Below are 27579 nucleotides of genomic sequence, written 5' to 3'. Positions count from 1 at the left end.
AAACATAATGGAATCATCTTTTATTGAGGTAACATGAGTCTGCACGAGCCGTGACTGAATGTAACTGATAGTGGAAACACTGAATTCTTCTACATTTAATGTGGATGAAGTCATGTCATAGCCAATTCCCGATCCATTTAGTGCAGAAACCGATCCGGTATATCCGATCAATGCATCCCTAGTTTCCAACCTCGGGGGTTCATAATCTCCAAGGGGTCACACTCTAGATCTGAGTGGTTAAGAAGTTATTAATAATGTAAGAAAGATCAAATAATAATTTATCTGCTACATAAAATGTGCTGATGTTTTCAGACCTATCTCATATCTTTTGAAAGGCTGGATGGTTTTTACCTCCTCAGTCTACAGCCATGCTAGCAGCTCTGTGAGGCTGTACATCGGCACAGTGATGCTTTGAGCTTAATGCTAACGTCAGCACAATGACAACGTGGACATGCTGATGTTTAGCAGGTTTAATGTTTACTGTGTAGGCATGCTAACATTTGCTAATTAGCACACAAAACACAGCTGAGACTGATGGGAATGTGATCATGCTTTGACTGCTGGCACTACATGAGAAGGTCAGGGGACCATCAAAGTCAGGAAGATTCATGCTACCATAATTGTTTGCACAAACCTTAAAAGCAATAGTTGGTATCCAATGGTTGGTGAGCTATTTCAGTCCGGACCAAAGCAGTTGATGGAGAGCCAGTTCCTTCCGTAGAGCCACTTCTTCTGAGGAGGCAGAAAGTACTCTTTGCTTCAAGTGCTGAAGGCTCATAAAAAAAAAACTTTACCAAGGGTTGATGAGTTAACGTGCTGTAGGGGGCATACATGTCAATTTGCTTTAATACTGAATACTGAAACACTGTTTAGTCTTTAATCAGAGAGTGAACATGATTTACCACATTACACTGAGAGCAGGAATATCAACATAGTTTAAACTGAAACTCGCAAAAGGAAACATATCTGAGAGGCCAAGAAATCCTCTATGAAATGCAGGAAGGCTTGTCAATACCTGCTCCAGTTCAGTAAGAGTTTCATGCCAGACATTTTAGTTGAGATGTGCCAAACTCTCAGCCATGCTAAGCCATCCAGCAGGGAGGTGGGAGGTTGCGCACTCTTTTTATGACTGTTCCCCGTTTTGGCATAGGCTGAGGCCCAGGCGTGTGACATGAAGAATAAAAAAGATGTCTGCATGGGTTCAGTGTTCTCTCACTGCGGGTGAGCCGCTGCTTTCAATAGGTCCTCTTCATTTGCCATCTGTGACGCGTTTTAATGACTGGTTGTTAAACTGGAGGGAATAAATAGTCAAGCCGTTTGAAATCATGATATAAAGTTAAGATCTGAGTCATACACTGCGCCAGGAACCCAGAAAGTTGTGTTTTTTGTAACTTTGTACACTTTGCTTTATTCTTTCACACTCCAAAGCAATTGGGTCTTGTTGCATCATGATTACAGCTGTTCCACAACAAACTGCAGTTTGAAGCAGAGTGCTGTCTTTTCACAGCAGACCCCGAGGACAAATGGCTTCATATCCTCAGCTTTGATTCAAGGCACTTTTCTCTTCTCACTCTTGAGAGAGACATTTTTATCTTAGGAGAAGGTGTCCATCCTGTAATCGACATTTTTACCTGAGGGGAAAGTGTCCATTAGAAAGTCACTGAGCTCTCCTTTGAGAGACCTATATCTGATTCCAGACTGATGTGGGTCTCCTGAGGCAGGAGTGTAAGGTTTTTAATCTTGATGGAAAGAGCCGAAATCAAGGCTCATTTCTACCATCACTTACAGTTAAAGAACTGAGCTGCAGCTGTAATGCCAGTGGCAGGAACAGATCTACCGTCTCTATTGTTATACATGTTACAGGATTATGTATTAGATTAAGTATTATAATAATTTTAAATAGTAATGTTTTTCTCTCTTTTATATTTCTGAAAAGGATTTATTGAATTTTGGGCAGCTGCAGTTGCAAAACAAGCAACCTGAAGATGTCACTTTGGGCTCCGGAAACTTGACGTGGCTGGCAGTTTTAGGATTTTAGGATTTTTTGTTATATTGAACAGTGTTAAGTAAGCTGAAAAATGATTAACGGGTTGATTAAGAATAAAGATTTTAAATTAAATCAAAACACGTCCAAATATTGGAATAATTACAAGAATAGTCCTGAAAATTTTGAACAAGGGACTTGCTTCAGAAAGCTGAAAAGAAAGAAGTCACATGAAGGTGAATCAGAAGATTACTAATCTGCGAGCAGTTAAATCACTCTGTGTGTCTTCTGTTAAAGCAATAAAATGAAACACCATTAGTAAGGAAATTACACACAGAGCACAGCCGCTGCACTGAATAGTAACAACTTCAGGAAACTTATAGAAACTTAAGATATTTCCTCTTAATGTCATCATGCCCTAATTAAAACAAAAAAATCTCAAAGACACACTCATTAACCTTTAGTCTGTTCACACACTCGTCAGCACAACATTTGATCTTACAGTTATGAAGCAATAATTTGCCTCTGGGTACATCAGGGCATTAACAGTATATCCGTCTATCCTAAAATAGCATGAGCGTGGCCTTCCTGTTTAATCTTTCCAAAGTCAGTGTGAGCTGAGGTTGAAGTATTTGTCTGCACAGGTCTCAGCACCTGAATGAAGAGGTGTGCAGGCCGCTCACTAAGCCCTCGGGCTCCATCAAAGGTAAGATAACCTAAAAATGCCCTCTTTTGTTTCTTGATTCCCCTTCATCCCTCTCCTGTTACTTCCTAAAGCTCATCTATCAAACATTTAGGAGCTTCAAGCCAGGTCTCTGGTGTCAGTCTGCTCTGAATTGTTGTACCAGAGTGCCCTCTGGTGTTGACATCTGTGTCCCTGCACACCTTTCAACACTTGTCACCTCAGGCTTGATGGGAGCATATCTGTCTCTACATGAGTACAAGGCAAGTCTTCTGCATGATTTGCTGTTTCCAGTTTCTGTATTAACAATTCAAATACCAAAGTAGAACAGCGACAAACTTTAGTTTAGTTCACTGTTTTTGGCCGGTGCAGTAGATAGCTGTTAGAATAATTTGTTGGAGACTTGCCATTACAGTGCGGTTGCCAGGCAACCACCAGTCTTGGGGAAGTCCCTGTGTAAAAACAAGTTTTTACAGATTATACAACAGAGTGTGTTAAAGTGTTAATTAGCTGTCTTTGGATGTGGTTTAGAGGAGGTTTTGTTACCTTTTGATAGAGCCAGGCAAGCTGGTCCCCCCTGTTTCCAGTTTTTATGCTAAGCTAAGATAACTGGCTGCTGGCTGTAGCCTTAGGTCTAAATGTAATAGTAGAGATAAGAGTGATATCAGTCTTCTCATCTTAATCTCTGCAAAAGAAGAAAACAAACTGTATTTCTCAAAATGTCAAACTTTTGCTTTGAGTAAAAGTACCGATACAACAATACAAATATACGTGAAGACCCTTCTTACTGTAGATAAAGGACAGAAATATTATAAAGTATGATAAGTAAAAGTACTTGTTATGCAGAAAAAATGATGCTGTGACTAATATATATAAATTATGCAAACTGGTCTTGAACAGGTATTTCAGCAAAACTATCTGAGAAGTTCAGAGGAGAAATCTCTTTTTGGTAGAACTCATAACAACTAACAGGCATCTGAAATGGGGGTCCCAACCAGAGGCTGCTTTTTTGTCACAAGCCAAAAATGTTGGAAACAAATGTAGAATCTTAAAAGTAACTAGCATAAAATGGACATACTTAAATAAAGAACAAGTATCTCATAATCTGACTTAAGCACAATACTTGACTAAATGTACTTAGTTACCATTCACCTCTGAGGAGTGGTACAATCCCTTGAAACCAGCTGATTTCAGAATAAAGACAAAACTACCAAGAAGAAAAACAAACTGTGACACACCCTTAAGTGACTCAGTATTTATTTATACATTGCCGTATGCATGGTTTATGTCAGCATCAGAACACTTCATATTACTACTCCCAAAACACTGTTTGCCCCTGGATTAGTCTTATTTAAACTGGAGAGGCTCATTCTATAACCTGTTGTGTAATGACAAATTGTTGCAGATCTTAAGGCTCTGTGCAATAAAAGCAGGCCTTCCAGCCGCCTGTTTCAGTCAGGTTTAGTGTCTTCCCACCAAGCACGCCTCAACCTGCCTCCTCAGCACCTTTCAGCAGTTTCCACATATTAGTCCTCACATGCAAGCTGCTCCGAAATGCTTATTTACCCTCTATTCAAACCAACGTTGACAGGTAGACCTGCTGTCTGCACACATGCAATATTAATCTGGTGATCACGTTGCAAATAGTCTTTAATCAGCGTCCACTTTTGCTTCCCACCAGTCTGGTTTTATACAAGCGTTCCACTGTGAGAGGTGGATATCTTGTTTGTGTTTGCTGCAGATGAAACTAAAGATTTGATACACAGCTCCAACAGAGTCTCTATAGTCCTGATCAGAAGAATGTTCACACTGAGGTTTAGAGGTAACACAAAGGTGAAGAGCACACCCACGAACCCTATTATTACATTCACCCCCAGGCAGGGAAAACCCCACTGTCGCCACCCACCCTGGCTCTTGTATTGTGAGTCCACATGGTCCTCGATGATAAATGTCAGAGGTATACCTCTCTTTGTCCTTTCGTGCTCCTGTCCTGCAGACAAACACTTGGGGGAGATGAGGACAAAGTCTCCATGGAGATGCGCTGACATCTGCACGCTGTTCCAGGAACACGCTCTGTGAACAGTGCAGCTGCTCTCTGTTTTCTCTGGGTCAACACACTGTGCTGCCTCTGATACCGACATCTCAGGGTTCACAGGCTTGGAGGGTGCTGGCAGCGCTGGATCAAGGTCTTGCCAGCAACTGTTGCCGTTATTGTTAACTCCATGTTTCTCTTTCTGTGTTGTTGACATCCGTGCCGGGGCCCGCTGTCGCCAGCGCAGGCCCGTGCTCGTGGTTAGGAGGAGCAGGAGGAGGGAGAGGAAGGCCATGACCCAGCAGGGATTCACAGTGCTGGATACGGGGCTGAACAGGTTGGGCAAACAGCTGATGAGGGAGTTGGTTGTGTGCAAACAGGCAGCAGCCCACACTTCCTCCAGCTTCCATCGCCATCTGACATTCAGGGCCACGACGACCCACACAGACAAACAGCAGAGGTAACTGGCAACATGAGACAACCTCTTTTCTGTGTCTTTGTCTGGGTTGTCGCTGTCCTCCTCCTCCTCCTCTTCCACCGCAACCTCCCCAAGATAACAACGCTGTCCATCAGAGTCCGTCACTGTCCTGCGTGTGACAACAGAGCGAGACCACAGCAGCCTGGTCAGAGTCTCCACAGCAATCAGAGGTGTGGTCAGGAGCAACACCACACCATATGTGTGGCTGAGAAAGAGCAGGAAGCGCAGGGCAATGATGTCACCGAATGGGGTCAGCTCAGTTAGCCAGGACTCAAAGATGCAAAGAACACTCAGAAAAACTGGGGGAGAAAAAAAAAAGATGTGGCAGTTAGTGAGGCGACTGGATCGGATTAGAGCAGTGATTTCCAGCGAGGGGTTTGTGGAAAGATTGCGGAGCAGCTCAGTTAATTAAAAAAATATAAAATGAAAGATTCCCTCCAGACATCTTCTAACACACATAAACTCTGCTTGGAATATTAATTTATGTCTGACGTGTTTCTTTCCACAACAAATTAAATTACCTAGTTAGAAATTCTTTAGATAGCATCTACTCCTTCTCCCTCACATATTGCTCACGTCTCTTACTCCACTGAAACGTCCATTCCTAGTGTATAGTCCTAGTGTATATGTGCACTTGAGGTTTCCAGTTGGAACGTCACACCATTGTAAGTTGGATATTGGTAAAAATCACAGCTGGCTCTTGAACTAGTTATGATGTCAGAAATTTGTGCTTGTGTGTACACATCTAAAACTGAGATTCAAGGTGAGTACACTGTGTCTTGTAGGGCTGCAACTAAAGATTATTTTCATAATCAATTAATCGAATAATCACTTGGTCTATAAAACGCCTGTCACAATTTCCTTAAAGGACCAGTGTGTAGGATTCAGTGGCATCCAAAAAAAAAACTTGTCGTTCAACTAATCTTTTAATCAACATTTTGTTCCAGCTCCATGTCTTGAATGAAAAAAATGTCATAACAACATCCACTTTAATCTAATTAGTAGTGTTAGATAATATCCTGTTTAAGCTCTTGGGCTGTGGGAGTACTTCAGACAAACTGTGGTGACCAGCACACCTGTTCACATCCCGATACTCACCTGTGACCAGGAAGTCTGTGAAGATCAGGAGGCAGCAGCAGCAAAAAGTGACGGGACTGTGGGAGGCCGCCAACGAGGGCAGGAAGAAGAGACTGCAGGCCAGTTTGCACACACACAACACCGCCGCCCCTTCCAACACTCCATCCATGGCTACAGCAAAACAACATACATACGGGTTAAGGTATTGAAAAACTGGTTTAATTTTTGCCTCGGGGGGGTTGGAGCTCAGGAATGTCAGGCACTCTGCTGACACTAAACCCCCAACAATGTAAGATATTTCTGTAAAATTTTGTAAACTGTTTCACTGTCAGTGAATGTTTCTGCCCCGTTAATGCTGATCAATACTTTCATTGTTTACATTAGCAGTGAACCCTGGACCAGACAGCTGTTTACAGTGGATCAGAAATCAGCAAACTCAGGAATAAGTTAAACTATCTTCTGCTGTCAACATGCAATATATTTAAATTCATCTAAAACAATCATATTTACAAGGAATGAATAAACAAATGATATGAAACTCATCAATAATGTGAACAGTCTTTTACTATGACCTGACTGCAAACATTTCCACCTCCTAACCATGACACTGTACAATCAGACTGAATCAACCTGTTTAAATAAACCCTGTTATCTCTGTCAAATGATAAAAGTAGGAACATTCAAACTACATGTTACAGAAAAATGTGGATCCAGATCAAAAACTGCTGTGAAGTTCATTAGTTCTTACCTGGACTCACAGGAGCTTTAGAGCAGCATGTCAGTATGAGCTTCAAATGTTTCATCCGTTCACTTCACCTCCCTCTTTGCTCCACCCTCAAGGGGATAATGACCCTCTCCCTCCTCCCCCCTCCTGTGCTCCCTGCACCTGGCCTGTGTAGAGGTGAGAGAACATGTGCATCTCAGAGGGTGTGGCCCTGTTTGCACAGGCAAGAAAACCAGTCTAACAACTAACAGTGAGATATGCAAAGTGTCTCTCTGTAGGTGTCAGTAAAATTTTATTTATACAGCAAGCTTTTAAAACAATCTTTTACAAAGTGCTGCCTAAAAACAAACAACATACAAATACAGGAATATACAGAAAAATAAATGACAGCACTGTTACAGGGAATGCAAGTCGGCAGGAATGGGGTTTGATCTGTTCTTTAAAGCTGTTTACAGACTTGGCTGAATTAACAGAGGACAGAGACTGTTCCAGTGGGAAGTAGCTCAAAACAGAAGCACAACTACCCTTGCGGAGGGTACGGGGTATAAATAAGAGACCTTGGTCGGATCATCTGAGTGGGCTAGAGGTGGAACAGGGATGCAAACGTTTGGAAACATGAAGGGGCAAAACCGTGCAGAGCCTTGTTTGTGATAAGCAGTCTCTTGAAATCTATTCTATACTTAATAGGGAGCCAATGAAGGTGTGCGAGGACTGGTGTGATGAACGGTTGGTTTTGGTTAGCATTTTGCACGAGTTGAAGGTCGCGATGCCAGAAGAAAATAGAGTATGGATTAGTAATTTGAGATCTCTGGTTGATAGCATTGATTTGCAGGTTTGCACAAGCTTGTTTACGTGTGTGTCAAAGTTCAGTTTTAAGACCACACTGAGGTTTCTTGATGAGGGTTTAACACTGGTGGCCACAGGGCAGATACAGGGTTTCACTTGACTTGTTAGGACCAATAAGGAGAACCTTGGTTTTCTCTGGATTTGGCTGAAGAAAATTGAGGATACCAATATTATCCATATCATTTGGCTTCAAAATACAGCTGTTTGTCTTCAGTGTAGCAGTGGTGAGAGATATAACTAATCTGACTCACCAGGCTGCCTAAAGGTAACCTGTAAAGTTAAAAAAAAAGGATAGGACCAATGATTGAACCCTGCAGGGATGTACTGTATGATGTTTAATTTCCATTGAGAGGTTACAAACGTTCCTGTGTTACACCCACATTGTTCAAACTACAGTATGTTATTCTAAAAGTGTACAACAAGTACTCACAAGCACGGTGTTTCATAATGCAGGTTTAGACTGTAGATCACTTAACTGTGATGAAGATGATGCAATGTCTGTGTTGGTGATATTCTTTTAAATCTATAATCTAGACAACAACATGCATGCTTTTTAATGCTTCTCTATAATTTATGATTATATATGTTATGTATTTATGATAAATGATGAGTGCTTTAGTTTGCAGTTAACACCTGCTGTACATTGTTTGGACAGGTGGGACCAACAGAAATTATTTGCATTTTACATTATGTAGAAGAAGACTCTCCTGGGAAAACAGCCTCATTACCTCTTGTCTCTGATTACATCAAAATACTTTAAATGTTTTATTTATAACTTAAGTTGTACCTCATGTTCAAACCACACTTGAATAAACACGATACTCCTTACAGATGGAATCAGATGCATAAAAGTTCAAGTTAAAATCATTTTTTCTATTTGAAGACTTTAAAATGTTCACTCTTGGCCTTGGAAGTTCACAAAAGTTTAGTAGCTGTTCTGGAGCTTTTGATCGTATCACATGAACTTGTAAATATTACATTTTCTGAGCCATTTATTGACCTCTCATCCACTAAATGGACCTTATGTTGAGATTGTTTTTTTTACTGCTGTTTACAAGGTCAAGAGTGAACTCTGAAACTCTTTAAACTTTTAAACCAATATTGACAAGAAATCCTAAAAGTGCTCCAAAAATTTCAAATTTGAATAACCTTCATCTCCTGAGGAAGATTGTGTAATATGACCAGCTGGTAAACTGACCTGGTCATAAGATTGTTTTGTATGTTACATACACGACAAACTAGTTCTTTTGTTTTGTGTAATTGTCGTTTCATATTTTAAAATACTTACTAGGTCTTTTCTGAAAACCTGTTGAATTGTCAGTGACAAATGATGTTAGTTGTGTAAAGTGTAATGTACCTTTTTATTATAAGCAGACACAATTGGTCCTTAGCAAGGTTAAAAACTTCTAATAATTACAATTTAACAGTGTGAATGTAAACTGCTTGTATTTACTGTAGTGTTATTGTCTATAGAGAGTTCAGCTCTGCCTCTCTAATTATTGGCAATCGCCTCATTTGAACATGTTTTGTATCCTCAGTGTGACTCATGGCAAAGATATGAGATGAAGTCCGGTCTGAGTTTTGCATTTGCTATGGATATAAGCATAAATTTGAATGTGTGTTTGAGTATTGCGTTGTTTGTTCGGCAGGTGGGAAAGCCTATTCACAGGGAAAGAGTTGTGGTTTTAGTGCAAAAATGTGCTTTATTCATGACAATAACATGGTTTGTTTTTATGCCGACGATCACACTTAAAATGAAATGACTCATAAAAAAACTGTTGTTTTCACTCAGCTTACGCCAACCAAAACTAATGCAATCTGGCTTTTATGGTTTCAGTGTTTGTTAAAACTGTTTTAGAGAGTTGTTGATTCAGTGTTATCATCATTTGGAGGCTATTGTGGTGATAATACATTTGAAAAAGATACAGGATTACTTTAGAATAATGCAGTGTATAAATGTCTGCGGCGAGCACACCTCCCTGCAGGTTGGGCATAAAAGCTACACAATGAGTTGCTGCTAGTAGTTTGTCCTTTCTTAAATGCGATAGCCAAAATATTTTATATAATAGTTTAACAGCATCACAAACTACAGGCTGTAAAAATGAGCATAAAGTAGAACAAACACCTCTCTAAAAACTGTTTCAGCCTCATAAATTGTCAATTGAATATAATCCATTTTTTTTTATAACAAGAAAATGTCCTAAATAATAATTAAACAAATCTGAAATTAATCTGAGGCTTTCACATGTGACCAGTGATGGTTCATTCATTCATATCTCCTCCATATATTTTCAGCCATGAGGCAGCTGAAGCTCTCTGGCTGTGGCAGCAGTGCCATCTCCTGCTGAGCTAAGCACAGAGCATATTAGCAGCCTGTCATGCTGCTGCTGAGAGGATTACACTTCATATTTACTGTACATGACCGTGGTGACCTGGGACAGATATAGTTTTTATACTGAACATGAGAATTAAAGATGACACCTGCGTGCCACAAATGATTCCCCACTGTATATTTAATCCTGGAGCTCAGTGTATTATTATTATTATTATTATAACAGCCTTATTATTGGGTTTATTTGAGACTGTGGGTGTTTGAGGCTAGTGATGACAGACACAAGAGAAAGTCTGCCACACATGCAATAATAAATTAATACCACGACTGTCACTGTACAGGAAAACCACGATAAACATGAAACTTCCCCGCTTAAGATGCTCAGTTTTTATCTGAACGCAGGAGCGCACAGGCGGGCCGCAGCATCCGCACAAGAAAATCACCAGTGTTTCAATTAGAAACCAGAAAATGGGTTAAAAATCAGTTTTCAGCTCAGTGTTTAGACGCTGAACATTTCCTCGCCTGCAGCACCCAGAAGTGAACAGCAGGCGACCCGGAAGGTTTGAAGTCCGACTGAGAGCGAGCAGAAAAGAAGAGTCCCAATCCCTTTTATAAAATATTTCTCCTCTCTCGCTGGTTCAGGTATGTTGGCCGCTCGATGCAAATTATCTGCCTGTTTTTTTTTTTTTTTTTTTTTTCCCTTTCTTCTCTTCTCCCACACGCATCTCTCTCTCTCTCTCTCTCTCTCCCTCTGTGCCGTGTCGCTTCGTCACCGTTTCTATTTAAGTCATGCAAAAGTTGTAATAAAAAAGAAGGAGCATTTTGCAGCGCAGAGGTGATAAAAAGACCGATTTCTTTTCCCGCTGCCGTGCACGTAAAAGCTTTCATTACGCGCCTGTATTAACGTCGACATTTGGATTTATGGCTCAGCAGCTGCAGAGCATTCAGCAAAGGCATGATGATTGTTGTAGGAAGTGTCAGGCGTTTTTTTTTCTCCCCCCTCCTCAAGCCGGGCTATTCAAACCTGCAAATCAAAGTAAACAATCGTTCGTACGCTTAATGCAAATATGCCACATCCCGACGCATCGCACGAAGCGTTTGATTGCATCCGGAGAATCGTCTCCTTATAATATTCGGATCTGCAGAATATGGCGTCCAGTGCTTATAAAAATAAGACAGGGCTGCCATTTTTGTTTTCCTTTTGTCTGAAATTTTTTAATAAACTGTCTGAGAATGTGGGAGAGGCGGCGAACAGACCGAGGGCGCTGCGGAGGATCGTTTCTCTCTCTGGAGGAGGAGATGCTCTTATTTAAAACCTGCTCGGGTTCACATTGAAACATCTTTCAAACGTTTCTGTTTCTTTGGGGTTTTTTTTTTTTTTTTTTTTTTAAACGGAGGAATAATACAGCACAGCAGGTAGAACAAAAAGGGGGGGAAAAGTTAACCCTAACTTTTGCTTCAGGGATGGACTTGGTATTTCTTCCTACAGGTGATCTAACAGTGATGATCTGATCTCTGTTTTATTACACTGATGCTGCTTTTTGAAGCTCAACTGTTGGGATTTAAAAATAGATTTCTAGTTTGTAAAAGACGTGCTATACCTGCACATCATTGTGGTAACACTTGACCCCGACCAATGGCCATCCGTAGGATTATTATAGCAGATCAGAGAGCATAGATATAGATTCTTCTTATTCAATAATAATAACAGCATGTAGCCTATGTCTCTATTACTTAAGTACTGGTTTCCTATCTCCTTTATAAGGGTATATAAGTTGTAACAAATGGCTTAATTAAGGAACTAATGATTTAGTAATGATTTATAGATCTGTAATAAGCTCCTTATGGTTGCCAGGTTGTGTAAACTCTCTCTGACTGGTATTAGTTACACATGTTGGCAATCTATTAAAAGTCCATAAAGTCTCCAGTTATAAATGATAATAAGACATTGATAAAGGGGTTTTCAGTCCATCAAGTCTACAGTTGTTTGTAGTCTGTTTTTAAGAGATTATTCACAACCTGACAACACACAATCTGCTTAAAGGGATCTATAAAACATAAGTGAATGTTTAACAGCCATTAATAGAGCCCTTAGTTAATTATATTACGTTTTGTAAAAAAAAAAAAAGGGGGGCAAAACTTCTGTTTACTGATTCAATAGACACCTTGAATGAAAAAGCGACAGAGTCAATTCACAGAAAATCTATTTTAAAATTAAAATAAATAGTTTTTTTTTCAAGCAAAAATGCAAAACTTTCTGTCCTTCCTGCTTCTCAGATGTGAAAATGTGATGCTTTCCTTTCTAGTAAACTGAAAGTTGTTAGGCTTTAGACTGTTGGTCAGAAATTATAATGGGCAATTTTTCACTATTTCCTGACGTTTTATTGACCAAATGAATATCTATTGCTCAAGAAAGTAATCTGAGTAATCGCCAATGAAAATAACCTTATTTGTCTTTTTCCTACGTGATTCATTACTTACAGGAATAAATATGTAAACCCTGTAGAAGCTCAGCTGCATTTGTGCAAAAATAAATAATAGTAAATTAAAGGAATTTATGGCAAAAATTGGCACAAGTAAACCTAAAGTAAGTCCAAAAGCAATACAGTCTTGACCTGATTCTACAGTACATTCAGACCGACATACATACAGTCTGAATGTACCGCAAATATACAGGAACTGTAAGTCACACACAGGGCCTCGCTGCCATCAGATACATTCTCTGTGAAGCGTGTTATTTTAAAAGGTGACACAGAGATGTCCAGCAGCCGTCAAACTCCTGAGCCTGCTCCCTCGACGCAGAAAGCCTCCAGGAAGTGAAACTGATCCGCACTGGCATCATTAGAGAAATATTTAGTGGGGTTTACTGTACGCTTGTACCCCTGGACGTATCGTTTTTGTTTCTCTTGGCTCGTAGATGTGGACTGTGTTATGCCTCCGCTAAGCCAAACAGACTTAGGAATGGTGAAGTGTGCCAAAGCATGCAATGCAAAATGTTTTAAAAAGGAACTTCATATGAGGTTGAGAGGAGAAGCTATGGAAAGAAAGGCCTTCAGATCATAACTCCAACAGAACGCAGCTCTCCCTGTTGAGAAGGTTTCGGTCCGTCTGATCAAACACATCGGCTTGATCAACTATTGTGATTAATTGCAGCCCATAAAAATCAAACATTGTCATTTAAAAGAGAATATATCACACTCTTATTTTGCAACAACAACAACAACAACAACAACAACTGCATTGTCACTTACGAATCAGTGTGCAGCATCCTCATTTTAGTCACTCCATGTTCATCATACTTACCACTCAGCTTTTGACACTAGTTCATTCGTCATACGTCCTGTACCCTGAGGTGAGAGTGTGCAACGTTTCTCCTGTTTCCCACCACACTCTTAAACAGTCGGGGCCCCACGTGTCGAGGAAAACAGATAAGGATCTGAGCCACATCACTTGTAACATTTCTGTTTTGTCTGATAACTGTTTTGGGAGAGTTTCCAAACTAGCTGTTGTAATCATGTGAGAGCCTATCTCTCAGGCAGCATGCCCATCATGAAGTCTTGTGGTTGAAGATCCTAAGAAAGAAAACTGCATCACTGAAAGCGTTTCTTGCTGACTTCACTCACCGCAGCAACTTAGAAACTTCCTCCCTGCTGTCATTGATGAAGCGCCGGCTTGGAGAAAATGTTAAGACGCAAGATCTCCTCTTGCACTTTTGGGGAAGGAGAACTAATACAGAATGTCTTTGAAAATACACTATCACAAGACTGGGACAAGTTATCTCAAATTATCACATAAAACAGTCAGCTGCTGCTTGGGTGGGGAGCTACTGACACAAGTTTTTAACCACTGTTTTCTACACTAACAATAGATCTTCACATAAATTTACAGCAGTCCAGCAGTCGTTCCCAATCTGGGATAAACAAAGTAAACCTGAGAGGCTGCACCTCAACACTTTTCTGATGCACAAAGTTATACGTATTGTTTCAGATTATCCTCTAATCTTTGCCCTTTTTTGTGGGAAATTGTGACTCTGAACATGAAAGATTAAAACAAGACAAAATCACTCACCCTTGAACCAGGTTGAGAACCCGTTTCTACGAGTTCAACTGCAACTATGTACTCAGTATGTGTGCTGATCAGTATTTCACTGATGGGCAGATGGAGAAGCTGTCCTCATCTTGTTTATGGCTCTTGTGTATTTATTTCAGGATGGCTGAACCTCGCTTTAACAATCCCTATTTCTGGCCTCCACCTCCTGCTATGCCCGGTCAGGTGAGTGACTCTGGTATTCACACATTTGTATGCAAACTCAAATCTGAGTAAAGTCACTGTATTAATTCTGTGTAAAGGTTTATTGTTTTATTTTATTTTATTTTATTTTATTGATGATGATTTTGAACAAGGCACTAGTAAATGAAACAGTCTTACATTTTGGGGAATGCTTTTATTCACTTTCTTGCCGAGAGTTTTAGAAGATTGATGTCACTCTCTCGCCTGTACAGTAAATGTGAAGCTACAACCAGCGGAAAAAAGTAACAAAATCCTGCAACTCCAAAGCTCACAAATGAACATTTTATATTTGGTTCATTCATACATACCTAAACTGAAGAGTAAAAATTACAATTGGCCTTCTTACTTTAGATATTTATTATCGTTAATTAACTCATTGTATTTTTTACACTCACTTTTTTTTGTGTGGATCAAATAAACAAGATATATCATGTTAATTAATGAGCTTTTGAGGTGTTGGTAGGTGGATTTTTACCTTTGGACAGAGCTAGGCTAGCTGTTTCCCCCTATTTCAAGTCTTTGTGCTTAGCTAAATGAATCAAGCTACATAGTTCAATCAATCTTCTCATTTAAATCACAGCAGAACGTGCAAAAATATCAAACTTTTCCTTTAAAACAGTGGTTCTTAACCTGTGATCCCAGGATAAAGCTGAGTGGTCACCATATGATTATAGGGAGACCTTAAACAGTTGAACATTTTTATTTTCCCTCATTTTAGCCTTTACTTGTGAAATACTGGACACAGTTTTCTTTCAAATGAAAGAAATTGGAGAAAGAAAGAGCTCACAGCTCATGGCCACACTATGACATTGCTTCATTTTAAAGGGAAACAGAGATGTTTGCAGAAAGGGAGTCTAGGGTACAATGTCACCTATCAGCCATTAGAGGGAACCATCGCCTCATAAAGTGACACTGACTGAACTGATGGCTGTTCTCTTGTCACAAATGTTGCTTCCTGGCTGTCAGCTGGATAACCTAGTCTTGATCAATAAAATCAAGGAGCAGCTGATGGCAGAGAAGATCAGACCGCCACATCTGCCCGCTGCCTCAGCCCCTTCCCAGCAGCCCTTACTGGCTCCTTCCAACCAAGTAGACGGCGGCCAGCACGGGATGTCTAAAGCCCAGCAGATGCAGGTTCTCCACAGCCACAGCCCGTCTCAGCCCGATATCGCCCTGCACGCCCGCCCCGCCTCCAGCTCAGTCACAGGTACTCCGCCCTTCACCTCCCCAGTCCTCACTTTTGACAGATATAATAATACATTATCATTGATGGTTCAGCCTTCTCTCATTAAATTTTGGTACTTTCTTTTTGTTTTGTTGCATTGACTCTAATGTTCTGTTTGAGGGCTGCACGATATAGTAAAAAATAAATCACATTGCAGTTATTTTTGACAGATATTACAATTAATTCATGATTAATGGTTGATTAACATTTTCACTGAAATAAAAAAAAACAAACACTTAAAATCATGATGATGTGACTTTTTGGGGGATAACAAACTTCTTGCAGCACTATAGTACTCTATAGTATATTATATTTTACTTTTATCAAAAATGTCAGCTTTTGCAATTGTGATGTTGCATTTGGCCTTATTGAAATTTTGATATATGGATTAATTGTGCAGCCCTAGTTCTGAAGACTCTGGACCCTCTTTAACAGCTCAAAAAAACATATTTATCATTGTTTTGTAACTTTGATTCTGAACATGTTACAGAAAATTCACAGTGAGCTTTTGGGCGCTCTGATGGCCCAAGGGCTAGGGCACTGAATGTAACGCCCTTGTTTGCGACTGGCAGATGAGCTTTGTTGCATAACAATTTCCATCTTTCTCCACGTCAGTTCCTGTCATCTTACTATCAGCCATCTGTCCTCCAAAAAAGAATTTCAAAGAAGACACAAACAATGCATTACAATGCTTTAGATGTGCAATTAGTGTTGACAGTGCTTTGAACACTGTACTACCCCACCCAAATATTTACTTGATGATGTAATAACAATTATTTGTGCTGATTTAATGTGAATGTGAAAGCATAGTTTGTGGCAAAGGGTTACCTCTTCAATAATTTTCTACAATCTGGGTTTAAATCAGGTCGGAAGAAAAAGAAAAGATAGATTTTGCAATTATTATGTTTAGTTTTACACATCCAAAGCAAGTCTGTGAGACCTCAAACAACAAGAAAGTAAAGCCACTGTCAATAAGGGTTAAGACTTGAGACTGTATGTTGCTATTGTATGTTAAACTAAATTTAAATATATTTTGTTGGGTGTCTTTATACCAACTGTAAAATGTTGATATTAAGACACTCAAGTTGATCAGGATGAAAGACGTATGTATTCTGTAAATGTGAATTTCCTGAACACTTTACCAGGTCGCATTCTTGGGGATGTAAATTTGAATCTGGACGATAAGGCAGCTATAAAAGCCAGAGGATTATGGGAAGACTGGCATCTTCGTCAACTTATCGACCATCCTTCCAGAACGAACCACGTCTCAGGTAACCACAGTTTGTACACACAGCTTTCAACTTGTTTTCCCCCTGTTGCAGAAACAAAGATTCCTACTCAGGTCTGCAAGTGTGTGGCTGTCGTTCATCATTAACTGCCTTACTGAAATTTCTCCTACGGGGGATAAATAAAGGAACATCTTATCTTATCTTATCTTATCTTATCTTATCTTATCTTACTAGTATTAAATGACTTGTTTGTGCTATAGAGGTGTTTGGGAGGCAGAATAATGAATGAATAACTTGGGAACACTTACTGGAAAATTACTTTGCATTATTCATTATAGCGTGGTGGTCTTTCTGCTGGGCCTTAGGCCTGTCGCACCTCCAACGGTGCCTGTGGTGGACTGAGCATGGCAGGGGTCGTCCTCTTCCCCTGAGGCAGGCCTAAACCTGACCGCATACTGCACGGTTTTGCTGCAGGGTCTTCAGCTGGGGACCACCGGTCATTGACGTTTCGCCCCTTAACCCAGAACATCTCCTGGTGGTTGGGCAGTGAACAGGGACGTCTCCCTGACACCCCCTGCAGCAAAACCTAATTGGATGTTACTCCCAAAGCCTTGTCTCGTCGTTTCAGCCAGTGCCAGTGGCTTGCTTTCTCAGCTTCCTCAGAGAGCTCTTTGGTGGATCTGCTCAGTGTGGCTCCACGTAGTCCCAGGTCCTTGAGCAGGCATGATGTTGATCTGCCCACAAAGCCTCTGGCTCCCACCTCCACCGGGTACAGCCTCACACTCCATCCACTTTCTCTGCACTCCTCGACCAGGTCTGCATACTTCGCCTTCTTTCTCTCATAGGCAGCTTACAGTCCCTCCTCCCATGGCACTGTCAGCTCAATCAGTATTGCTGACTTCACTGCTGTAGACCACAGCACCACAAAACACAGCTACAGAGGAAAGTCATATTTCAACTGCCTGCCTGCCAACTAATCAGAGTTTGCCAACGTCCTATCATGTGTCCATTATGTCCCTCTTGGTTTGTCTGTGTTCGCCATACTGTGTTATCATGAGTTTTGAGACTGACACTGATTTTCCAGTGTTTGAAGTTGGCACTTTGAGAAAAAGGATTTGGCGACTGTCTTTTAGTTTGGTTGTGTTGCTTTAAAAACTCTCATATCAAAGCACTGTTTGCTAGATAGTTTTTATAGAAGTCAAATGCTGATAACTTGCATTCATCCTTATAAAACCCACCTTTTTAGAAGCGTTGTGTAAGTAAGTATGATTATGTTACTTTACAGCTGAAGTCCTTCACCTTATTTATTTATTTAGTCTATTCCCTGTATATACAGTATACATCTTTGATTTGTTCACAGCGATTCAGAAAGAATTAATCAATGAGGTTAAATGAATTACACATATGTTTACATGTCAGTGTTTAGAAATGAAAGTATATAAGAGGTCAACCCGAGCTGCAAGATCTGAAAGTCAGCTACAAAACACATTCACACGCTGACTTCCAATTGGAAAATTCTTCTTCATTTTTATACTGAAATTCAAAATATAATTTTTTATTTTGTGTTTTCCCACTGTATCTTAATGGGATTTTTTTCTTTCTTTTAAAAAAATATAACCCCTCAATAATAACTTACTGCTATCTTCTTGTCTTCCCTTTTGCACCTATCAGGTGTGGCGCTGGCATCCAGAACAGGTAACCTCAACACCTCAGAGATCATCACTCCCACCACACCCACCTCCAGCAGCCACAGCCGGCTGGGAGGAGCCCCCACACCTCACCTCATCTCAGGGTTAGCCTGCAGCCACGGGATGGAGCCTGGGAAAAACAACGGGGGCCTCGTGGGGCTCCTTGGCCCTCCTCCGAAGGAGGAACGAGGGCGTAAGAAGATCAAAGCAGAGAACGGGTCTTCTCTTTTGGTGGTGCCCTACCCAATCCTAGCCTCAGGCAATGACCAGTCCTGTGTCACCATCACTGCCAAAGAGGGGAAAACCTACAGGTAAGAAAAGACATTTTGTTATGCAGCTGTTCTCAGTTGGTAGTTTCAAATTTCTTCTTAAATATTACTGGTGCTCACAGTGTTTTGTTTTTAAGATAATTAGGAGTCCAGTAGATAAAGTAGGCTACAGATCTCACTCTGAACTGTTAAGAAAGGAGGAAATATTGCTTAGCAAGAACAACGGTTAAAACAGAATAAAATAGAGTATAACCTTACGTTCCACCAGATTGTGGAATTATCTTTGGCTGACCAAAATACAAAAGCAGCCCAGAAACATCTAATGCACACACGACAAGTAGGGTAACAGAACTTAATATGTTCATTAAAAATCTAAATAACGTTCTTAAAGGACCAATGTGTAGGATTTAGTGGCAGCTGGAGGTGTAGTTGCATACTGCAACCAGCTGAAACCGCTCACCTCAACAAAGCATGCAGGAGAAACTACGGTGGCTGCGAAATTGAAAGACGTGAAAGGCCCTATCTAGATTGTGCTATCAGTGTTTGCTTTCTTGCCGACTAAAGAAACATGGCTGTGCTCTCTCAATGTAGATTTTCTGGTGATTATACACAAATGAAAACATACCTATGGATGGTATATTCCATTTCTGCCAATTGATCTTCCTACATGTTACACACTGGACCTAGGAGTCTCAAAAATAGAAATATCTGTCAGGATGTTCATGGCTTTATCTCTTATCCTCACAGTTTTCACGTTCCTCTGCTTCCTCTTTATAAAGTCATGACAAGATATTTACAAAACAATGAAAAAAGTACGTCTTTACTTGGTTGAGTAGAAATGCAAGAAAGCTATGCAAAAATACTCCAAGCAGTAAAGAAAATAAGTTTGTAGTTCACTATTCAATATATTGCAGTATTATGCCGAGTTAATCTGATGAACTGATTATGTGCTTTGTATATAATATGTTTATCTGCAGAATAACAAGTAAAAATGTAATGGAGTAAAACGTTTAAAGTACTGATCACCACTGACAGACACAATGCATAACATAAAAGGTCCATATAAATACTGCTGGCAGCCTTAACTAACCAACCTTTTTTTTTTAAATGGTGACTTAGTTTAAAGTTAAAGTTCTTCTTCATGAATTGAGACGTCCTGTGCATCCACATTCACTCACTGTGCATCTTCTGTATGTGTTCTTGTTACAGGTGTAAAGTTTGTCCACTGACCTTCTTCTCCAAGTCAGACATGCAGATTCACTCCAAAACGCACACAGAGGCAAAGGCTCACAAGTGTCCTCATTGCACTAAGTCCTTTGCAAACGCATCATACCTGGCCCAGCACCTGCGCATACACCTGGGCGTCAAACCGTACCGCTGCTCCTACTGTGAGAAATGTTTTCGCCAGCTCTCCCATCTGCAGCAGCACACCAGGTCTGACCTCTACACTTGTCACAGTGTGTTCATGACATATATATAAATATACATACATACATATATACTAGATTACAGTTTGCCCACATGTACATTAGTACCCTCAAATTACTTAATTATTTAAAGAAAAACAACCTTTTCTCCCCTTTTCACTTCCCTCTTGTAGTGTCTGCTGTGTCCATAGAGACAATTTGGTTTTACGTTTTATTTAGATGAACTTAAACAAATGTATTTAATGAGCACATTTCTGACATTAACAATTTAAGGTATTTGTGCATTCGTAATAAATGCAAACAGGTCAAAACCACTGAAATTGTTTGGAAAAGTGTAATTTACATACAATATTCAATACCTTGTAAGGTTTTTGTTTAAATGGACACTAGAGTCACATTAATTTGTAGTGAGGTGTTATTTGTAGTAATTCTAACATACCGTTAAGATAAAAAAAATCTAGCTAGAGTTGTCTCCATGCCGGTCGGGGGGTTGCAGTCATGGGTGTACAGCGTAAACGCGAGGGGGCTGATTGTGCACCCAGATTGTGTTGAATGCTGAGCTTCTAGTTCCAGTTTGCTAATGTTTGTGTCATGTTTCCTGTTTCAGAATCCACACAGGCGATCGGCCGTATAAATGTGCCCATCCAGGGTGCGAAAAAGCTTTCACTCAGCTGTCTAATCTGCAGGTAAACATTAACCCCCCCTCCAGTTTGGATGAATTTGTGACAAGACTGTGAGGCAATACTCTCTGAAATGCTGCATTAAGGTGACTGAGTTTGCGTTTGTTTTGTTTTCCCTGCTGAAGTCCCACCAGAGGCAGCACAACAAAGACAAGCCTTTCAAATGTTCCAACTGTTACCGTGCCTATTCAGACTCTGCCTCGCTGCAGATCCACCTGTCTGCACATGCCATCAAAAACGCCAAGGCCTACTGCTGCAGCATGTGCGGCCGAGCGTACACGTCGGTGAGTTTGACAGCCAGGTTACGTTTTTTAAGATCTGGACTAACTGCAGAGGGGATGTCTAAAAGTGTTGTCTCGTTTTTTGTTTTTTTTTTCTTCCAGGAGACGTACCTTATGAAGCACATGTCCAAACACACAATGGTAGAACATGTGGTGTCCCATCACTCCCCTCACCACAGGACAGACTCTCCTTCCATCCCTATACGGATCGCCCTCATCTGAGCGCTAAACCCATTTCCTGCCCTTCCATCAGAGACATTTCCTGTGATATCTGCGCTCCTCTGATGGACTTTGAACCCACTAATGGGTTCCAAAAATGTGCCAGATTGTACAAGTATCTTGTGAAGAGGTGCTCTTTTATTGAGTATATCCTCCTTTTCTTTCATGCTGACCAGATAGTATTATTGGGGACATCCAAAGATGACTTCTCAGCACTTTCAGGCCTGGAAATGACAGGCCTTAAAATTTCTTTTTCTATGTGACTTCACAGAAAAAAAAATGCTCCGGGCAGCTACATTAAAAATCTTTTTAACTTTTTGTGTTACAACAAATTACATTGTCTTTTTTATATGGTCCTTATTTTACTTTCTTTACTCAAGTCTTTGCAAACAAAAATATATTTGCATCAGAAATAGTCTTCCGTTAGCTGGGTTGCCAAGTGAACATAAAGGTGAATGCTTATATAAAGTGTATTCATGTATAACGTGCCACTTTTTATGTCAGTGTTTGCAATGTTTCATCAATCACGTGGCCATAATGCACACGTAAATTATGTGTCAACATTTTTGTTCGAGTCATTTTCACTCTACTGCCAACATCGCCCTGAACGGGATGCGTGACTCACAATTAGATGGACATATTTTCTTTTACATATATTTTGTAATGTTATGATATATGCTCAAGGCAGTCCTCAAGCTTAATCTGGACAAGTTTAAAAAACCTGTTTCAAAATAATCATCCCACAAACCTGAAAAACTGAACTGAAACTTTAACTGAGTCATTGAAAGAGAGAGCTTCTGCTTTCAAATACTGAGTGAATGTGTGTTTTTGTAGAATCAAAACCCCATGAAAATCCAATAATTTATAGCATTTATTTTGCCAAATTCACCACAATATTTATGATTATTGTTAATATTAGATTGAATGATGCACTCAGTGCTTTTTTTCCCCCACTTTGTATTTGACTGGGTGTGCAAATAATAAATATTAGACTGAAATGCACCACCTCTCTGCTGCTGCCACACAGACAGATGTGTTACTGCCCTGGAATTAATGGTTCTGGGTTTTCAGATATAACTGAAGTATCACACTTCTTTGAATACTCCTTTTGCCATTGTTTTATGAATGAACCCCTTCCATTTTATATGCATTTAAGCCTTAACTTTGTTACAACTCTAGGGTCCACGCTCGTTTTATCACTTTACATTTGCCTTTTATGTCATAGCATGATAAATACTGTAAATGAACTATATTAACTGTCAACCTGTTTTATAATAAATAATTCTATAATGGTAGATTTTTTTTTTTCCTGGCGGCACATAAACAAAATCAAAGCTTGCAAGGAAATTAAAATTCCTAGTGAATGCTTTCACATACGTGATAACTTTGATGTTTTGTTACTGAGTGGAAACTCAAAAAAAGAAATGAAAGCATACTATTTATCCTATGAAAGGATACTATTTTAGCAACCTTCATAATGCTGATGAATAAAATGTCACACAGTTCCTTGTCAGATGCCTTTCTATGGTGCAAGGTGTTTGGTTTCTCTTTTCTCTACACGAAAGTGTACGGTTACCCAGGAAGATGTGTATAGAGACATGCTGGTCTTACTGCCGACCATTGATGCAGACAAGGAAATGTTCCTTTTATTCAGTGACAAACCAGACGATTAGGCACCAGTGCAGAAACAAAGTGTCCGTGCCAAGCTAAACAGCAGTCACCACAGACAAACAAACTGCAGTTTATGTAACAACACGTGTAACAAGAGAGACAGTGAAATGAATGATAATGTCGTTCCGTCACTGCTGGATGAGTAAATAAGCAACAATGAAAGATAATATTTCACTAATATCCCCATTAACATTCAGCTGTGCATACTCGGCTGTGTTTGCTCTAACATGTTGTTTATCCCATCAAAATATGTAAAAGACGACTGGAGCCGTTGGAGCCATTTTGTTTCTTTTGTGTCAAAATAGGATTAAAAAAGGGCGGACTAGTTCAACCAGAGCCTCTCTCTTCAGCCCCCTTTCTCTACTCCCACTTTACTGTTTACTATGAATGTTCCCCCCTCCACCCTACAAGGATGGAGGTATGACATGTTGACACAACAACCTGGACGGACCTCAACAAAACAAGTCCAGACAATGATGACAGACTTCAGAGGTAAATTGCGGACCCTGCCCTCTGCATTCCTCCTCACATAGGTAGGGTGGAAAACTTTAAATTCCTGGGAGTCTACATCACAGCAGACCTCACACAGTCTGTAAACATGAACAAGGTCCAGCAAAGACTAAATTACTTAAAGGTTCCTGGTGAACTTTTACCTTTATCAGAGCCTCCTCAGCTACTGATGCAGAGTGTTGTAATGTTTATTGTCTACTGCTGAAGAGCTGTTATTATGTTGTGCACTATAGCACTGTGACAATACAGATCTATTCAAATTTTCTTTTGGAATATACTAATGTACATTGATGTTATCATTGAGACTTTGGACTATAAACAAGGAGCTATGCTGTACTTTTAAGTGTCTGAATTTACACACAACAAAAATTATTTCTTATTCTTAGTTCAGGACTATTGGTGTCAGAAGTAAAGAACTCTCCATCTGGAGAAGATGGGTATTTAACCTCCTCTTCTTGGTGTTCCAAACATTTCCAATCAGGGGAGAACCAGAGGTGGAAAGTAATGAATGGATGGAAAGTACAAATACTTTGTTACTACGTTTTGTGTTTTCTTTTTCTAACAGCTTTTTACTTTTACGCCTTACATTTATGCGTAAACATCTGTTTTTTGGTTTTTAGTACCGCACTTGAGGGGGATTATCTGTTTATTTAATTATGTATTGCATTATTGCACACCTTCAGGCTGCTGCATATCATGCATGATGGACGTAATGGCAAAAACGATGGAAAGACATAAAAACATAATGATGCAACAAAACAAACAAACAAGAGAGGGAGACTCAACCCTATTTGAAGTTTCAGTTAGGCCAAGTTCACAAGTTTTTCCCATGTGATTCAGATGTGTTTTTCATTTTTGTGTTTTTCAGTGTGAACAACACAAATTACATGAAATCCATTCTTTTCAGTTCTGACTTTGGCCACTTTCATTTGTGGTCCAAATTAGATACAGGTCGGATTTTTTGGCAATGTGACCTCAGTGTGAACAGTCGTATCACCTCGTATAGGTCACTTCAGGACTATGACGTGTTCACACTGGAATAGGATATGGATGATATGGTCCACTTTCCTAAAGTAATGTGAACAGCCAAACGAGATTTTTTAATACTGCATTAACTAGAATGACACTGGAAGATGTAATGAGCTATGAGCTCTGCTCATTTCCTGCAGCCCTGTTCGAAAGCAAGGAAATCGTCAGTAAAGCCAACAAGCCCCAACTAGCACAGGCAGTCACTGAGTTCTCAAGCAAGAAATCTAACAAAACTGTCCTGGATTCCATCCCACCAACTGAGCATTATGTCCTTGATGGTGGCTCTCTTGTTCACCACTTGGCATGGAAAAAGGGTGACAGTTACAGTGCCATTGCACAGCCATATGCAGACTTTACCATACGCCATTATGGTAAAGCAACAGTCATTTTTGATGGTTATAGCGAAGGTCCTTCCATCAAAGACAATACGGATCAGAGACGTGGTGAAGACACTCACCCCATCGTTAACTTCAATGCAGAGACTGCAGAGTTTGTGGGAAGAAAGGATGATTTTCTTTCCAGATCTTGCAACATACAAGGACTTACCAATCTTATGACCGAGGAGCTGGAGAAGAAGGGCTGATCTGTTGTGTAGGACTAGATGTTGATATCTCTTATTGCATTCCTGAGACACTACCATAACTCTGTGGGATGGTCAAGTGAGTGATGGCATCCTCTGGGTTATCAAGTGGGTGCCCTCCTTCCTAGATGTTTTGCTGATAGGCCCACGACACCTCCAGAGGGTTCAGCAGTGAATCTCAGCGTCCCAGGTTCACCCCCTAGATCCCATCTACTCACTTGAGGGCCCAGGTGGAGCCTTTCCTCTTTATCCACAGCCACTGACCCCTTTTCAGCAGGTCTGGACAGGTCCTTGACTGCCTGCCGACGGGCCTTCCCTCGCACTCCCATCTTCCGCAGTAGTCTGGCTGTTGAGGTGGCTACAAACCCTCTGCAGCCTACCTTCACTTGTCGGACCCTCACTGTCCATCATCGTTGTTGTGCATCAGCTGCAAGCTCCGTGTATCTCAGCTCCTTGTGCTTGTAGGCCTCCTCTACTGCGCTCCCCCCGGGGACCGTGAGCTCAATGATATACACATGCTCGAGCGGAGCTGACCACAAGGTCTGGTCGCAGGTTGGTGGCAATTTCAGTTGGGAAGCACAGCTTTTTGTTTAAGTCTACCAGCAACTTCCTATCACGTGCCCCGCTCAACTGCCCAGCATCTGGTCTTGAGGTGGTGAGACTGGCTTGACCCTCACCCTCCTGGACAAATGTTGTTGCCTGCCAGCGGGATGATGGGGGTTGAAGGGCGTTCACACTCATCCGTCGCGTTTCCAGCACTGCTGCAAGACACTTTAGCACCTGGTTGTGTCGCCAGTTGTAACGGTCTTGGGTGAGGCTGGTCTTGCAGCCCACTAAGATGTGCTTCAGTGTTGCTGGAGTTGGGCAGAATGAGCATGTGGGGTCTTCGCCATACCACTGGCTGAGGTTCTTGGGAGATGGCAGGACATCGTAGGCAGCCTTGTTGGTGAAGCTTGCTCTGAATGCTTTCATTTCCCATAGCTCTTGCCAGGAGATCTTCCTCTTCTCCACTCCTTCCCATGTCATCCACTGCCCTTGCTTCGCCTGCGAGACAGCCTTTGCGCACCTGTCAGCCTTCTCTTGCCAATGTAATTCTTGCACCACGAGCTTGCGTCTTTGGGACGGAATGGCCTTTTTCCAGCCAGGTGTGCTGGTCCCAAGGCCCAGACCACTCCTCCCCTGCTGCACTTGGCCCACAATGTCCCTATGCCTGAGTGCTGCTTTTGCCTGCTCTGTTGCAGCCGATGGGGTCCACTTCCTCCCAGTAGCGAGGATGGGGGCGGCTTGGGCTATAAATGGATCAGTCTTACTTTGGCGCATTTGTACTCCTCAGATAAGCTGGAAATGGGCAGATCTAAAATTCCTTTGCCGTAGAGCCCAATACTGCTGAGGCACCTGGGAAGACCAAGCCACTTCCTTGCATAGGAGCTAACCAGTCTCTCCAGCTTTTCCACCTTTGAGTTTGGAACTTCGTACAGGGTGAGTGGCCACATGAGGCGTGGAAGTAGACCAAATTGCATGCACCAGAACTTCAGCTTGCCAGGAAGCAGGGTTCTGTCAATGTTCTCCAGGCCACTGGTTACATCCTTACTGAGCTGATCTACTTGCTCCTTGTCTTTGAGGGAGGCATCATACCATCAACCTAGGCTGTTCACAGGCTTCCCTGAGACTGTTGGAATAGCCTCATCGCCAATGTGAAAGTGTTGGTCTGACAGTTTACCCTTGATGATGGAGATGCTTCTGGACTTGCTCGGCTTGATCTTCATGCAAGCCAGCTCGATGTTTTCTTGCAGCTTTCTCAATCTCAATCAATGCATCAGGTGATACCGACGTGGACATTGTCAAAGCTGCAGTCAAGGCCTCAGAACATCAGCCCAGAACATTGATAGGGGAGGATACAGACTTATTCATGGATTGATTGCACCTCTGCAGCACTACAGAACTGTTTCGTGACGTGCTACGGTAAGCATACTGAGTCATTTCCGGTTTACTTCCTGCTCTGTGTACACTTTAGTGCTGTAGCTCTGTCAGTGAATGCTAAATCTAAATTTGTTTTACTCATTACAGCGGTTATTTTCCTGTTTAACATTTAAACGTAGACTATTTCTACCTAAGCACTCGGAGTTACTCCTTCTTTTAGCGACATTTCGCCATTTTCAAAGTTTTTCATACACGCTAGCTTCAGTAACATTAGCAGTTAGCTATGGCCTCTCCCTCTCCCTCTCCTCTGTCCTGCTCAGTGTGTCAGATGTTTAGTTATTCCTCTGCCTCCTTTAATGATAATGGTTCTTGTATTAAGTGTAGTTTATTTACTGCGCTGGAGGCG

At 41.0% G+C, this 27579-nt stretch overlaps 1 protein-coding gene across 6 annotated transcripts; it reads left to right on the top strand.

The window, feature by feature from the left end:
• The first annotated feature begins 4860 nt into the window (after positions 1 to 4860).
• On the top strand, positions 4861 to 22968 carry znf362a (zinc finger protein 362a). Of its 6 annotated transcripts, none has more exons than XM_051416126.1 (9): positions 4861 to 5158; positions 14364 to 14427; positions 15412 to 15652; positions 16816 to 16941; positions 18571 to 18898; positions 20066 to 20290; positions 20891 to 20969; positions 21089 to 21247; positions 21347 to 22968. In XM_051416126.1, exons 1-9 carry the CDS (start codon positions 4992 to 4994, stop codon positions 21464 to 21466), a joined length of 1509 nt encoding a protein of 502 aa, XP_051272086.1. In that variant the 5' UTR covers positions 4861 to 4991; the 3' UTR covers positions 21467 to 22968. The 6 variants fall into 6 exon arrangements, with proteins under 6 accessions (XP_051272086.1, XP_051272085.1, XP_051272081.1 ...); XM_051416125.1 differs by lacking the exon at positions 4861 to 5158 and adding an exon at positions 10433 to 10797 and having other exon boundaries at positions 15451 to 15652; XM_051416121.1 differs by lacking the exon at positions 4861 to 5158 and adding an exon at positions 10433 to 10797.
• Positions 22969 to 27579: the final 4611 nt, after the last annotated feature.

The sequence above is a fragment of the Dicentrarchus labrax genome, unplaced genomic scaffold (genome assembly GCF_905237075.1).
Source record: "Dicentrarchus labrax unplaced genomic scaffold, dlabrax2021, whole genome shotgun sequence".
Lineage (NCBI taxonomy): Eukaryota > Metazoa > Chordata > Actinopteri > Moronidae > Dicentrarchus > Dicentrarchus labrax.
The sequence above is the reverse complement of the archived record's forward strand: the minus strand, read 5'-3'. Positions and strand labels throughout refer to the sequence as shown.

What these genes read in the sequence shown, in the direction of transcription:
- znf362a (XM_051416126.1), top strand. Translation starts at nt 4,992, where the DNA reads ATGACCCAGCAGGGATTCACAGTGCTGGATACGGGGCTGAACAGGTTG. An exon ending in CGCCTCCAGCTCAGTCACAG is followed by an intron (nt 15,653 to 16,815) that starts GTACTCCGCCCT and finishes ACACTTTACCAG; the next exon opens with GTCGCATTCTTGGGGATGTA. An exon ending in CTCAGCTGTCTAATCTGCAG is followed by an intron (nt 20,970 to 21,088) that starts GTAAACATTAAC and finishes TCCCTGCTGAAG; the next exon opens with TCCCACCAGAGGCAGCACAA.